The following is a 16,141-nucleotide window of genomic DNA, read 5'->3' on the forward strand; positions in this document are numbered from 1 at the left end:
GGGGCTCTTTAGCTTGGAGAAACGTCAACTGCGGGGTGACATGATAGAAGTTTACAAGATTATGCATGGGATGGAGAGGGAAGAGATAGTTGTACTTTTCTCCCTTTCTCACAATACAAGAACTTGTGGGCATTCAATGAAATTGCTGAGCAGTCAGGTTAAAATGGATAAAAGGAAGCACTTCTTCACCCAAAGGGTGATTAACATGTGGAATTCATTGCCACAGGAGGTGGTGGCAGCTACAAGCATAGCCAGCTTCAAGAGGGGATAAAAATATGGAGCAGAGGTCCATCAGTGGCTATTAGCCACAATATATGTATTTTGGCCATTGTGTGATACAGAGTGTTGGACTGGATGGGCCACTGGCCTGATCCAACATGGCTTCTCTTATGTTCTTAGATGCGGCTGGTTTTGCATTCCCCGGGTCTGTTACAGACCCGGGAAACGCAAAAGCAGATGGCACCTGCTCAATGCGCTAATTTATCCCACCAGGGATAAATTAACCAATTGTAAAAGCTGAAGAAGAGCAAATTACGGTTTCTAAAAATTGGCTCCTGTTGAAGTCATCTGCTGCCACTCATCCTTCCTCCTCTACTTTCACAGAGCCCTGGGCTGGGAGCCCTAGCTGCGTGGTATAGCATCTTTCTCACATGCACAAGGTCTTGTCCCTGGCCCCTCCAGCTACAAGGATCAAGTAGAAATGGTCATGTGAAGGTCTTGTCCCTGCCACCTCCAACTAAAAGGTTCAAGTAGTGTTCTCACAATTTTTATTGCTTAATCTTACAATTAAAAAAAAATTGAAATTGAAAGTAAAAAACTAAATAATGTAAATAATTTCAAGTGTCTTCATTTCTCCTACAATTCTGTTTTTTATTTTTTTGGGGGGGGGGGGCTAGTGGGCAGCTCGCCTAGGGCACCAAAACCCTAGCACTGGCTGGGAGGGGTAGCCACAGCCCCTCCTCCTCTCCAAACTTGCTCTCTTCCACCTAGACTTGCCAAGCTCAACTTGCTTAAGATCTCTCAAAACCGGAACAGATCTCCTGACAACAGGAATAAGTCCCCTTGGAGAAACTGGCTACTTTGAAGGGGAGACGCTGTGGCATTATACTTTGCTGAGAGCCCTCCCCTCCCTAGACTTCAACCCAAAATCTCCAGGGACTTCCCAAACTGGAACTGGCAACACTATTTTCACCACCACCCGCAGCCAACATGAAGAACACTTAATCCAGGACCCAAATGAGCTCTGGTAAAAGCAGAAATCCTGGGGGGGAAATCAGCAGTGTCTGAAGAAATCTTTTGGGCACCCCAATCCAACCCCAAGCAAGCTCCAACCACGACCTCTGGTGGTCCTGACCGCAACAACAAACTGCCCTCACAGTGCATCAATACCTGCCCATTGTACCACCCAAAAAAAGGTGGTTTGGGCAGGGAATTGACCCTGTTTGCCATCCCCAGTAGAAAAGGACATCCCTGGGCAGAGACCGTCTACCTCAAGAGGGCCTGCAAGAGAGGAGGCTGGAGGCTTCTGTGCTCTGCTTTTCTCTGACAGAACACAAACCCCATCTTCGGAGCTTTGCTTCTTGCATTTGTGTACTAAACAGAGTTTGATGTGGCTTCGAAACCCCTTGGAGGAGGGAAAGTAAATCCAAATTAGGTTGATCGCCCTGTCAGGGCTCCAGCCAATCTGCCCCCAAACCTCTCATTTCCCCGGATCCTAACCTCAAAATCCACCTTCTGCCTCTTCATGCTAATCTGCGAATTGCTCAGCCAGCCGATTTCACATGAGCACGGCAGCAGCTCACTTTCCCTGTCCAAGAGGTGATGGGATTTTCCGTCGCGGAGACCACAGAGGAGGAGCTCGAAACAGAAATGGCCGTTTTGAGAAGACCGCCAATCGAGAGGTTTTCAAATCATCTTCTGAGGAAGTGTGTTGGGGACTTGAGATCAGAAACAGCTGACTGTTGGCCTCTCCCTTCCTTCCTCACAAGATCCACTGGGCCCCTTTCCTTTTCCCCCACAAAGGCGGGGGGCACTTCCCCTGATGTCACCCGGAAGTGATGTCATCATGGTGGCGACATCACACGGCGGCCACTCTAGGCATTTCCGGGAAAACTCTATGGTTTTCCTGGACGCTCTAGCCATTTGGGAGGGAAAACTCTGTGGTACAATAGATGATGTCTCTTCCGGAGGCTGTGTGGGACTTGGCAACCTAATATCGTGAGGGCTGGGCTTCGCATTGTACATAGTGTGTGTGTGTATTTGGCCACTGTGTGACACAGAATGTTGGACTGGATGGGCCATTGGCCTGATCCAACAGGGCTTCTCTCATATTCTTATGTGACTCAGAGTGTTGGACTGGATGGGCCACTGGCCTGATCCAACATGGCTTCTCTTATGTTCTTCTGTGACACAGAGTGTTGGACATCCAACATGGCTTCTCTTATGTTCCTCTGTGACACAGAGTGTTGGACTGGATGGGCCATTGGCCTGATCCAACATGGCTTCTCTTATGTTCTTCTGTGACACAGAATGTTGGACTGGAGGGGCCATTGGCCTGATCTAACATGGCTTCTCTCATGTTCTTATGTGACTCAGAGTGTTGGACTGGATGGGCCACTGACTTAATCCAACATGGCTCCTCTTATGTTCCTCTGTGACACAGAGTATTGGACTGGATGGGCCACTGGCCTGATCCAACATGGCTTCTCTTATGTTCTTCTGTGACACAGAGTGTTGGACTGGATGGGACACTGGCCTAATCCAACATGGCTTCTCTTATGTTCTTCTGTGACACAGAGTGTTGGACTGGAGGGGCCATTGGCTTGATCCAACAGGGCTTCTCTTATGTGACACAGAGTGTTACACTGGAGGGGCCATTGGCCTGATCCAACAGGGCTTCTCTTATGTTCTTCTGTGACACAGAGTGTTGGACTGGATGGGACACTGGCCTAATCCAACATGGCTTCTCTTATGTTCTTCTGTGACACAGAGTGTTGGACTGGAGGGGCCATTGGCCTGATCCAACAGGGCTTCTCTTATGTTCTAAGGCCAACAAAAAGCCCCTACAAGAAGGGTGCTGAGCAGGGGTCATTTTGTAGAAAAACAAAATGGTGGAGCTCATCCAGGGATTGTTATGCAGCTGCATCTTCTATCCAATGGACAAGGAGGTGGAACTCTCAGAAAGGTTCACGAGCTGCACCTCCTGTGAGCTCCCGCTGAATCCGAGGCCTGGTGCTGAGGCTTCCCCCACTTCTCCACCACCATAGATTTTTCTAATCCTCTTTAAAGATATCTGATCTGGTGGCCATCAATGCATCCCGTAGCAGTGAGTTCCACAAGAATGCATTGTGTTTTAAAAGCAAAACCCAACCTTTGACCAGTCCTGAATCCCTCCTGTCGTTTTCATGGGTGGTCACTCTTGTCCAAGTAAATTTTGCTATGAAAGAGATCCCACCAGAAGAGAGGGAATTTGTCTGTCTGTTCATGCAGAGAACCAACCATGAACAAATCCACCAGTCCGGTCTCCCAGGCCACGTCACCAAATGCAGCGCTCCTTATTTCCCTAATGGAACATGAGAGAAATGGGGAGGCAGACGCCTAGGGAGGGGGGGAGGCGAAACCTGGACCGTTTTCCAGGGAGAGAACCTTCTACTTTGCAAAACACAGGCTTTTTTTACAATTGTGCGGCAGACTACAGTTATGTGGACCAACTTTATGCAGCCGCCAAAACCTTTGGCCACGTTCAAGAGTCGTGCTCTGCAGCATCCCTAACCAGTGTGCAGTCTTCTCCGAGGTCCCACTGCCCAAGTTCCACATCAGGTCATAGAAAAATTTGTAACCAAAACCCCACTACTGCCCTGGGTCACAGTCCGTGGGGTTTTCCATCCCATCGCCAACAGTCTGCTTTGTTTGCATGCGTTTCCCTGGTCTGGCTTTCACCGTGGAAGGGGTAATTTGGAAATGTGCCAGTGAGAGCACCTGACTCTTATGCTCACTTTCGGGACCTTGCGACAGTCCCTCAGCACAAGGGAGGGGCAGGGGGACTCACCGATAACAGCGACTACGCAGGAAAAAAGAAGTCCCGACGCTGCAGCCATTCTGAGTGCTATTTTCAAAATCCTTTATTAGCAGTCATTAGCCAAGGAGTACAAACAGCCCATCACAAACAGTCCCTTTCTGCATCCACCCAACCAGACATTCTCTCAGGGAGGGGACTGGTAGAAACACTGGCAGCTATTTGTCCGGCTGTGTAAAAAGTCCAAAGCGACCCAGTTTTCCATCTGTGCAGTCAGTCCCAGCCTGGGAGCTGATCAAAGGTGTGGAGTTCCCCGTCCTATGCAGTAAATGTTCCGCCTAAAACAGTCACAGGCTAGGATCACACTGACCATGAACATAAAGGGGCACTTTGTCATCCCCGCAAAGGCCCTGTCTGTGCAATAAAAGGTTTTAAAGATCATTCTTCTCAGACGTTTGGCTTCCTGCAGCTTTTGGACCGGACCTCCCTGGTACAAACCCAGCTGTCATAAAAGCAAGAGAACTGCTGCATGAACAAAAGGCACTGATGTAACGGTAACACACATCAGAGCATTTCCACAACAGGAAAGCTCCCAGCTTTAAAAAGCAAAAAAAAGAAAGAAAGAAGACCGATGCCTTCGAGCCAAGATCTCTCTGTGGAATCAGCAGATTCGGTGACTTCGACTTCATCTCCATGATTGCAAACAGGACTAGGGGCTTAGCCACTCACACACACAAACACACACAGGACACGCAGTCAGTTTCCCCACTGCATTTTAAACAGGTTGCGGTTTACACAACATACATTTAAACACCCTTAAGGAGCGAGCAGCAGCCATTCAAACTGTCAGATCTTTAAAGTCAATATTCAATGTTCAGTGTGTTCTTTTTCCAGGCTGTAAGTGCTGGAGCCAAAACGCAGGCCAATGAAATATCCCTGGACCACCTCAGTCATCAAAACAACATCCAGCTGTGTCTGCAACATCCATCCTTTTTCTGCTTAAGGAAGGAGCTGTCCTTCCCAGAGCCAAAGAGAAACACCCTTCACTGACCAACAGGGAACAAGTCATATTTTAGAGACAATCCTACCCAGAATTCCACAGGGCTTCACTTTGGCTCTTTCTTTGCTACTGTTGATCAGATTCTCTTCAAATTCTTTCCAGCTCTTGGCAGTTCTTTGAGGCAGACCCAACTTCTTCCGTCTGCTAGCACTTCTGATGTTTGCAGGGGCCTGTCCTGGGCCGTGGCGAGCAGACAAACCAAATTTTGCTCTATCCCCAAAGTGGGGGCACAATTTAGGGGGTACAAAAGAGGGTCAGGCATTTGGAAACTCCAATCCACCACAACGTAGTACTTTCGCTTGGCTTGATTCAGAAAGTCATCTGAGTTCCCTCAGTAACAATGGAGCTGGTGCAAAACTCTGGGACGGCTGTTTGAAGAAGTTGGTTTTGTCACCATTAGTTGACTCCCCAAATGGAAACAAGGTCTCCTGAGTGGCTATTAGCGGGGGTGGGGGAAGGGCACTGGGGAGGGGCTTCACTGCATGTAGGGGTACTTCCAGTCCCCTAAGGGTTTGTGGGTCTCCTTGATAGCCAGAGGAGACGTCCAGCGCAGGATGTAGTGAGGGCTCCCGGGTTTGTCGTTGGTTCCTGTTTGCAAAAGGGAGAAATGCATCTGTAACATGTGCTGAAAACATCAACTTCCATAGCTCTCGCAGAGCTGTCCTTGAAAGGATAGCTTCTGGGAGAGCTCTCTCAGCCCCACCTACCTCACAGGGTGTCTGTTGTGGGGGAAGAAGGTAAAGGAGATTGTGACCGCTCTGAGACTCTGATATTCAGAGTACAAGGCAGGATATAAATCCAATATCATCATCCTCTTCTAGAGAAAGCCAAGAAGGCTGATAGACCTCCATGGCTCTGGAAAGCAGTATGAAAGCAACCCAACTTCCCATTGCTAAAAAGGTCAGAGGAGGAATTGCAGGGGCTCCAAGACAGCATCTGGTACTCCAAGGAAGCAACAGGAAGGCTTCGCTGCCTTGCTGGATCTGGCCCAAAGGGCCCATCTAGGCCAGCCCCTTGTTCCCTCCCCCAACCCAAGGAGAGCCAGTTTGGTGTCGTGTTTAAGTACGTGGACTCTTATCTGGAACCAGGTTCGATTCCCCACTCCTCCACTTACAGCTGCTAGAACCCTAGCTCTGGCAGGAGTTGTCCTTGAAAGGGCAGCTGCTGTGAGAGCCCTCTCAGCCCCACCTGCCTCACAGGGTGTCTGTTGTTGGGGGAGAAGATATAGGAGATTGTAAGCCACTCTGAGTCTCTGATTCAGAGAGAAGGGCGGGGTAAAAATCTGCAATTCTTCTTTTTCTTCTTATCTGGGAGAACTGGGTTTGCTTCGCCACTCCTCCACTTGCAGCTGCTGGAATGGCCTTAGGTTAGCCATAGCTATCGCAGGAGTTGTCCTTGAAAGGGCAGCTACTGTGAGAGCCCTCTCAGCCCCACCCACCTCACAGGGCATCTGTTGTGGGGGAGGAAGATAAAGGAGATTGTAGGCCATTCTGAGACTCAGAGTCGAGGGCGGAGTACAAATCCAATATCATCACCTTCTGAAAAGCAGCCAGCTGGACACCTCCAAGAATCCCACGAAGTGAGCTACACAAACCCTCCACACTGTTTGACCGCGGTCACCAGCATCCACATGCCCGTGAGCCCCTGCCCTTTGCAGGGATAGAAAACTCTCCCTTCCCCTCCTGCACAAAATGTCACCCTGTTTGGCCCCCCATACCTGAGGCGCGAGAGCCCCCAAACGGCTGCTGGGCCACAACAGAGCCGGTCGACTTGTCGTTGATGTAGAAATTGCCGGCTGAGTTGCGGAGGATTTCCCTCGCTTCAGCAACGACGGCTCTGAGAGGAAGCGAGAGCAGAAAAATTAAAACTCTGTGGGCACCTCAGCAGTATTTTATCAATCTATCTATCTAGCCTGCATTTTTATCTCTTCTCCCTCCCCCACCCCAAGGAGCTCAGGGCAGCAGATCCTTTCTCCGTTTTACCCTCTCAACAAGTCTGTGAGGTGGATTAAAGCCGAGTGTGTCAGGGTCCTCCAGTGAGCTTCATGGGGGCGCAGGATTTGAACGTGGGACATCCTAGTCCTTGTCTGGCACGCTGATCACTACACCAGGCTGCAAACTCTGGTCGCTGACTTTCTTTTTAACGATTCACACTGCAGATTTTCTGTTATAAGCTTATGGGTTTTTTTAAAAAAAAAAAAAACGATCTCTAAAAAGTAAATGCCAAAGACATTCAGGATGGAGAAAAGGAACTACATCTTTGCACAGCACCCGATTAACTTATGGAACTTGCTGCTACCGGATGTGGAAATGACCACTAGATCCCAGAGCTTTAAAATGGGATTGAGACGAACTCATGAAGGACAAGTCTATTCCCCAGACGGGAGCTGCGAGGGCTGGACTGGCACCTCCACGTTCAGCTGTCTATCTCTGAATACCAATTCCAGGGGGGTTGGGCATCTACAGAGGGATCTTTTGGCCTCTCTGCCCCGGCTTGCGGACCGTCTGGGGGACGTTGGAGAAGAGAGCAGTGAATCACCAGACCACTGGCCTGAACATATGAAGCTGCCTTCTACTGAATCAGGCCCCTGGTCCATCAAAGTCAGTATTGTCTCCTCAGACTGGCAGCGGCTCTCCAGGGTCTCAAGCTGAGGTTTTCCACACCTATTTGCCTGGACCCTTTTTTGGAGATGCCAGGGATTGAGCCTGGGACCTTCTGCTTCCCAAGCAGATGCTCTACTACTGAGCCACCGTCCCTCCCCGATCCTCACCATCCCTGTGGCCTGATCCCACAGGGCTCACCTGACAGTTTAGGGGAAACTTTTTTGGAGTCTAGCTCAGCACATCTGAGGTTTGGGAACCCTTAAAAGGGACCCCTTGTGTTTTGCACCCAAATCCTCCATTCCAGCCGCTCTCATTGAGCTACAGAGATTCCAGTCAAAACCCCAAAGTGGCCTGGCCCAGACTGAAGACAGACCAGTCCTGCCGGTTTGAATCCCAAAGTTAAATCGTAACGTGACTCTTTTTTGGAAAAGGAGGAGAGAGGCCGGGTCTCGGTGCCGAAATCATGAGAAACCCCAAGGGACCTTCCCCTGTGACACAGGTGCCCCAAATCCAGCTGTTTGCAGACCACTGCTTCTAACCTGCACACAGAACTATGGCTGAAATCCGTCCCGCTTGAACACCTTATCTAGCACCAGCAAGGGGGGGGGGGAAGAGGGGCTCCTTACTTATCTTGGGCAAAGACTGCCCCCGTGAGGCTGTATGGAGAAGTGCTGTCGATTAGCCGGAGGACGTCTCGGTATTGCTTCTCCGGGTACACATAGACCGTCAAGACGGGGCCGAAGATTTCCTGCATGTCAGAGGGAGAAACCAAGAAGGGTCAGGAAGTCTGTCTCGCAAGGAGAACAGTCTTGAGGGCTGCCTGAAGTCCTGCATCGCACCCAAGTTCCCCGAAGTGCTGCAGGGTGTCCAATTTATTTTTATTTTATTTTTTGTTATTATGGTCAATTCAATTGCCCAGCAATAACAATATACAAAATCTCATAGTCACAGACCACAATTTCTGACTACATATTCGAATCCCACCAAATTCTTATTATTAACCCTCTCTACTTTGTTAATAAAAACTTCCACTTATTTATGGCTAAAAAACAATATTTTGCTACTGCCTGCGTTACTTCTTAGTATCTTCCAATAGGTATTTCAGTAGCACAACACCTGAAAATTTCAGATAATTATCCAGAGGTTTAAATTTAGGGAGCAATGGAAATATTAAACTGAAGTCTGGAATAAAACCCACAATGTAAAAGGGAGGGAGGGACGGTGAGCTCAGTGGTAGAGCATCTGCTTGGTAAGCAGAAGGCCCCAGGTTCAATCCCCGGCATCTCCTACTAAAAAGGGTCCAGGCAAGTAGGCGTGAAAAACCTCAGCTGGAGACCCTTGAGAGCCATGACTGGGGCTGTGGCTCAGTGGCAGAGCATCTGCTTGGGAAGCAGAAGGTCCCAGGTTCAATCCCTGGCATCTCCAAAAAAGGGTCCAGGCAAATAGGTGTGAAAAACCTCAACTTGAGACCCTGGCGAGCCGCTGCCAGTCTGAGAAGACAATATTGACTTTGATGGACCAAAGGTCTGATTCAGTATAAGGCAGCTTCATATGTTCAATGTGAGTGACAGTTTCAACTTCCTTTTCTGAGCAGATACAGCATCTTTGGTGGACAGGCCAGTGAAGAAACCTTCCTTGCAATACATACGAAGGGGAGGTGTTGCAGGGTGTGTGTTGCCCAATAACAGCAGCTACTTCCAAGGCTCACCTCCTGCATGATGGGGTCTTTCGGGTTCTTGGTTTCAATTATGCAGGGCTGGATAAAATAGCCAACTGTGTCATCGCATTTCCCCCCTGCAAGAATCTCGAGGGTGCGGGATGTCTCGGCGTGTTTGATCCACTTCTGGATGCGCCCAAAAGACTGGAAGAAGCAAAGGAAAGAGTAGCTGTGAGCAGTGGCCTGAACCACCCCTGACGCCCCTCTCCTCATGGCCCGTCAGGACTAGAGAGGCTGGGGTTCTAATCCCTCCCACTCCGCTCCCCAGGTCAGACATACATGCTCGGCCTTGCCCACCTCAAAGGTTCTTATAAACATAAAATGGGGGAGAGGAACTAGGCCTTTTCTGTGGTGGACCCTGAAATGCCTCCCCCTTAAACTACCTAACATCTATTTTCCTTTCTGTTAGCTGCCAAGCCCAAACATCTTTTTTACCCCAGCTTCTGATCTGAGGTTTTACTTTACCAGTTTTGTAAACAGCCTGTTCCTGTTTTATGGATAGATTTTTATGCTGCTTATGCCCAATGGCTTCGTCTGGGACTGTTATAGAATCCTAGAGTTGGAAGGTACCTCCAGTGTCATCTAGTCCAACCCCCTGCACAATGCAGGAAACTCACAAACCCCTTCCCCTAAATTCACAGGATCTTCATTGCTGTCAGATGGCCATATAGACTTTGTTTAAAAGCCTCCAAGGAAGAAGAGCCCACCACCTCCCAAGGAGGAAGCCTGTTCCACTGAGGAACCCCTCTAAACTCACAAACACCTCCCCCTAAATTCACAGGATCTTCATTGCTGTCAGATGGCCATCCAGCCTCTGTTTAAAAACCTCCAAGGAAGGAGAGCCCACCACCTCCCGAGGAAGCCTGTTCCACTGAGGAATCGCTCTAACAGTCAGGAAGTTCTTCCTAATGTTGAGCCGGAAACTCTTTTGATTTAATTTCAACCCATTGGTTCTGGTCCTTCTTTCTGTTCTGTTGTTTTAGCTATCACCACCTCCAGCAGGCCTCTGAAGAGATGACCCCAAAATATCCCATGCAAATAAATTAAGGTACACTGTCCTGACTTCCTTAAAGGAAAGGAGAAGGGAAAACCCAACAGACTCAAAGTCCGGGTGATGAAGACAAACCAGCAGAAAATCAGCAAAAAGTTTAAAAACCACTGAAACTGAATGGCTGAGCAAGCAATGCCAGTCAGACATTGCTTCTAATGGGAGAAACTCCACAGTGGAGGGGCCACCACAAAAGAAGTCCTGTCACCAATCTCAAATGCAAGCATCAAAACCTAGCTTGAGCCTGGCATGTCGGATAGGACAAAAAAACCCAAAACGCCCCTAACTGGATCTCTCCAGATGGATGGGAACATGCTGCCCACTTTCTTATTCTTCTTGTGGTTCCTAGGAGAGCCAGTTTGGTGTAGTGGTTAAGCGTGCAGACTCTTATCTGGGAGAACCAGGTTTGATTCCCCACTTCTCCGCTTGCACCTGCTGGAATGGCCTTGGGGGACCATAGTGGTTAAGTGTGCGGACTCTAATCTGGGGGAACCGGGTTTGATTCCCCACTCCTCCGCTTGCACCTGCTAGCATGGCCTTGGGCCAGCCATAGCTCTGGCAGAGGTTGTCCTTGAAAGGGCAGCTGCTGTGACAGCCCTCTCAGCCCCACCCACCTCACAGGGTGTCTGTTGTGGGGGAGAAGGGAAAGGATTGTGAGCCGCTCTGAGACTCTTTGGAGTGGAAGGCGGGATATAAATGCAATATCTTCATCTACCTCACAGGGTGTCTGTTGTGGGGGAGGAAGGGAAAGGAGATTGTGAGCCACTCTGAGACTCCTCGGAGTAGAAGGCGGGATATAAATGCAATATCTTCATCTACCTCACAGGGTGTCTGTTGGGGGGGGGAAGGTAAAGGAGATTGGGAGCCGCTCTGAGACTCTTTGGAGTGGAGGGCAGGATATAAATCCAATATCTTCTTGTGAGCCGCTCTGAGACTCTTCGGAGTGGAGGGCGGGATATAAATCCAATATCTTCATCTACCTCACAGGGTGTCTGTTGGGGGGGGGGAAGGTAAAGGAGATTGGGAGCCGCTCTGAGACTCTTCAGAGTGGAGGGCGGGATATAAATCCAATATCTTCACCTTCCTTCCTTCCTTCCTTCCTTCCTTCCTTCCTTCCTTCCTTCCTTCCTTCCTTCCTTCCTTCCTTCCTTCCTTCCTTCCTTCCTTCCTTCCTTCCTTCCTTCCCAAGAGGAAAGCCCTTTTCAAGGGGCAAAGGCCCCCCAAGAGTCCGGCGGAGAGAAGAGAGTGAGGCCAGAGAGCCCACAGCTGGGGGGGGGGTGCTTTCCCCACCCTGTTTCTAGTGCCCAAAGGACCTGGCTTCAGTGGCTTCTGCCCAATACCAGCAGCTGGTGAAGTCCCTCTTGCCGTTGAGCAAAAAAGGAACCTGAATTCTGCACTTCAGCGACTGCTCTTAACTCAAAACAATAGCGATTATATTTTTAATTGCAAAACAATGTTGCCCTGGGTGTCCGGGAGGAGTCAGCACTCTTGGACTCGAGATGTTAAAGGATAGCGTGTAAAAGGAAACATCTGCACAATCCCATTCCAGAACCTGACGAAGCCACCTGTGAAATGGCTGGTTCCAGCTAGCGACCCCATCATCGGCCTCTCGGGATACAACCTTGACTAGTTGAGGAAAGGAGTCTGTCTCCACTTTAAAGGTGACATCGTGGCGGTGGAATCTAGAGACTAACGAACTGTTGCTCAATCGCTTTCTGCTCGTAGCGGGACTTTGTCGAGAAAGATACTCAGCTAGGATGCTGCGTAGCGCATGCCTATTTGAAAACAGTACGATTTTCGGATGGAACTGAGGATAATTTAGTATTAATATATCTGGATAATCTGAATTCTGCGTCTGCCAGTAATTTCCAGTCGTGAGCTTTGCTTCTGTTGTCAGATCTCAGAAACTAAGCAGGCTCAGCCCTAGCTAGTATTTGGATGGGAGACCACCAAGGGCTGCTACGCGGAGGCAGGCAAAAGCCAACCACCTCCGAATGCCACTTGCCATAAAAACCACAGGACTGATTGCCGTACGGTGACTGCCACTTGAGTGCACTTTGCACCCCCTCCCCCAAGACAAAGACCACCTGGCTGACATAACAGAGGTTCCAAAATACAAGCAAAGATATCCAGAAGAAGAGGAAGAAGAAGAAAGAGAAGAGGAGGAGGAAAAAGAGGAAGAGAAAGAAGAGGAGGAGGAGGAAGAAATTGGATTTATATCCCGTCCTCTACTCCGAATCTCAGTGGCTCACAATCTCCTTTATCTTCCTTCCCCACAACAGACACTCTGTGAGGTGGGTGGGGCTGGGGAGGGCTCTCACAGCAGCTGCCCTTTCAAGGACAACCTCTGCCAGAGCTATGGCTGACCCAAGGCCATTCCAGCAGCTGCAAGTGGAGGAGTGGGGAATCGAACCCGGTTCTCCCAGATAAGAGTCCAGTGCACTTAACCATTACACCGAACTGGCTCTCTCAGGTGACAGGCCAGCAGCCATGTTGAATGCCAAGAGGATGCTGGGAAATGCAGCGCTTGGCCCTCAGACTCGAAGGGTGTGACAGGAGATCAGCTCCATTCAACAGGAGAAGTGGAAGACTTCAAAGGATTCCCCGGGCTGGGAAGGCAAGCGCGGAGACGGAGGGAGACTGAGCGGAGGAAGGCGGAGGTGGCAGCGGCAAGGTTATCGTTATTGACAGATGCCTGCTCTTAAGCTGTGAAAATACGTTTTTAAAGAAAGCATTTGCCGGCTCAGCCGTAATCTCAGCGGGGTTTCTCTCGGCAAAAGGGAAGTAATGGAGCTCAGCTCCTGAGAGGTGGAGATAGCAAGTGATGGAAGAAAGAAGCCGGAGAAAAAGCTGGGATACGGATCAGGGAATGGAATCAGGAAGACAGATCACAGAGCCCAGGCTAAGAAAGAGGCCAAGGGGCACATTCCCCTGGATAGACAGACCTTCTGCGGATTCAGAATGAGGCCCATACCTTCTGGTCGATCACAGCAGAAAAAAATGTTTGGAAATCTTCCACCGGCTAGAGAGAAGACCAAAGGAGAGAAACAGTGAACGGCACAGCTTTGCCTGCCCTCCAAAATGCTCATCAATCGGTCCAGATATTGGTTATTCAGTCTCATGCCAATTGCTGGGCACTGACTAGCAGCAAAACTATCGGATCTTAGCGTACAGCTGTGTAAATAAAAAAACCCACTAAGAGACACCATAACTTTTACGCAACGAGACAGTGTAATGTAGAGGTCAGCGGTGTGCTGACAGAACTTCCACATGGAACTTCAAATAGAAAGCATGTAGCAAAAAAACAAAAAAAAGAGAAGACAATTCAAAAGCAGTCTTTCCAATCACAAAGGAGTGCCAATAGTCCAGTATTTAGTTCATGGAACTAAAAGAAGCCCTTCCAGGAGACCAACAAGGTTCAGAACATGTCTGTAAGATTTCCTGGAAATTTCCTGGAAATCTTACAGACATGTTCTGAACCTTGTTGGTCTCCTGTGAATTTATTGTAAAGATTGGGTTCCAGTGATAAATAAGCCTCCCAACTGAAGAAAGAAGGATGAAACGCCTTGATATCTAGGAACAGACGTCTTTGGAAGGGCTTCTTTTAGTTCCATGAACTAAATACTGGACTGCGGTCACTCCTTTGTGATTGGAAAGACTGCTTTTGAATTAGGGTTTGTAGAATCTTTCGGGATCAAGTGCCGTGTTCTACTGGAGAAAGTTTTCCTTCCAGACGTTTCGTTCTCAGCTGCGGAGAACATCCTCAGTGGCGTTGCAGCCGGAGCAGGCGCTCAGACCTTCTTGGCTGCTGTGCATTGAGTGGGGCCAGGGCTGCTGGAGAGCTGCTATTTCTAGGCTGGAGGGGGTGTGATGAAAGGGCAATTGGTTTGTGGATGTGCCCATTGTTTGGTGGGGCTTCCTGGAAGGGTAGTGATAAGGAAACTGGCTGTTGGATGTGACCATTGTTCTGTGTTAATTGCTGGGAGGGTTGGAAGGGGTGTGAAGATAAGGAAGATGGTTGTTGACTGTGCTGATTGTTCTGTGGAATGTGCTGGTTGTTCTGTGACTTTCTGCAATATATAGTCTGTAGGGTGTTTTGCAGAGCTGGGTACCAAGATTGGTGGATGAAAATGCCTTCTTCTCTCCAGCAGCCCTGGCCCCACTCAATGCACAGCAGCCAAGAAGGTCTGAGCGCCTGCTCCGGCTGCAACGCCACTGAGGATGTTCTCCACAGCTGAGAACGAAACGTCTGTAAGAAAAACTTTCTCCAGTAGAACACGGCACTTGAGCCCGAAAGAGTCTACAAACCCTAATGATGTTACCAGCCATGAAAACCCAAAATCTTTGCTTTTGAATTGTCTTCTGCTTATGTTTCTTTTGCTACATGCTTTCTATTTGAAGTTCTATGTGCAAGTTTTGTCAGCACACCACTGACCTCTACATTACACTGTCTTGTTTAAAATTTATGGTGTTGCTTAGAGAGGTTTTTTTTATTCACACGGGCACTGAGTAGCAGGCGGGAACTGAGGAGGCCTGGCTTCAAATCCCCACCAGGCTGCAAAGCTAGTCACAGGGCTCTCGCGAAGATACTCGCGGGGAACCCATCCCCTGCTACCCTGAGCTCAAAAAAACACACGGCAGAAGTCTAACTGTCCACAGGGTAAGACCCCACTCCCCACATCAGCAAGCAGGCCAAAAATGTTTGCTCACAAGATGAACAGAGTTCGATAGGGGAGGGCGGGATATAAATATAATAAAATAAACATGTTCACTCTAAAAAATTCAGCAAGGCACGACTTTCAACTCCTGCCCTGCATGAGAAACATCTGTGAGCTCACCTGTGGCTTACCATCTCCCCGTGCAGGTGGAGCTCACAGGCAACCGACAGGTACTATCCTGTCCCCACGCTCTCTGCCTGTCCAGGGCCCCAGAATGCACAGGACACTTATGGGGAGGGGCTTGCCAGGATGTGACTTTCTCTAAGGCCTTCCGAAGGGGGGACAGACACTGGGGGTGGGGGGAGCAGCACTAATTTGGAATTCTCAGTATTGTGGAGTTCCTGCTGGAGAGAGCTCTAGCAGAAGGGGTGGGAGAAAAGCCTTCTCGGCCTGAGACCTGGGGAACCAGAACCAGAGCCAGTCAGAGGAGATGACACTGAACTAGAACAGGCGGAGAGACGCTGAGGCCCTTCCGTCGGCCTGCCTGGAAAACGGAGCTTATTCCTTCCAGAGCCGGGTTCCTTGCCTCTCTCTGCCCCGTTTCATTTGGGGTCCTATATTGCAGGCAGTCCTTTGGAATTCTCAACCACCTCAGCTGCACGGGCAGAAAAAAATGTAAAGGTGGTTCCCTGTGCAAGCACCAGTCATTGCCGACCCATGGGGTGACGTCGTATCACGACGTTTTCACCGCAGACTTTTTACAGGGTGGTTTGCCATTGCCTTCCCCAAGCATCTACACCTTCTCCCCATTTTACTGACCTCAGAAGGATGGAAGGCTGAGCCAACCTTGAGCTGACTACCTGAACCCAGCTTCCACTGGGATTGAACTCAGGTCGTGAGCAGAGAGCTTGGGCTGCAATGCTGCAGTTTTTACCACGCTGCACCACGGGGCTCCTTATGCACTGGCAGAAAAGCAACATCTAAATGAACCACCCAACTGCGAACAACCAACCAGCCTCAGTCAAAGGTGGCTTTCTGGA

The 16,141-nt window shown here is 49.4% G+C and overlaps 1 protein-coding gene across 1 annotated transcript in view; it reads right to left on the bottom strand.

Moving 5' to 3' along the window:
- Positions 1–4,096: 4,096 nt before the first annotated feature.
- ALDH4A1 (aldehyde dehydrogenase 4 family member A1) overlaps positions 4,097–16,141 on the bottom strand; it is a 30,143-nt gene continuing 18,098 nt past the window's right edge. Inside the window, exons 11-15 of the mRNA XM_060259587.1 lie at positions 13,418–13,465; positions 9,387–9,539; positions 8,305–8,426; positions 6,793–6,911; positions 4,097–5,663 (exon numbers count right to left, since the gene is read on the bottom strand). Of these exons, the coding sequence (XP_060115570.1) occupies positions 5,551–5,663; positions 6,793–6,911; positions 8,305–8,426; positions 9,387–9,539; positions 13,418–13,465 (555 nt within the window). The 3' untranslated portion in view covers positions 4,097–5,550. The remainder of the gene's footprint in view (positions 5,664–6,792; positions 6,912–8,304; positions 8,427–9,386; positions 9,540–13,417; positions 13,466–16,141) is intronic.

The sequence above is a fragment of the Heteronotia binoei genome, chromosome 18 (genome assembly GCF_032191835.1).
Source record: "Heteronotia binoei isolate CCM8104 ecotype False Entrance Well chromosome 18, APGP_CSIRO_Hbin_v1, whole genome shotgun sequence".
NCBI classification, from domain to species: domain Eukaryota; kingdom Metazoa; phylum Chordata; class Lepidosauria; order Squamata; family Gekkonidae; genus Heteronotia; species Heteronotia binoei.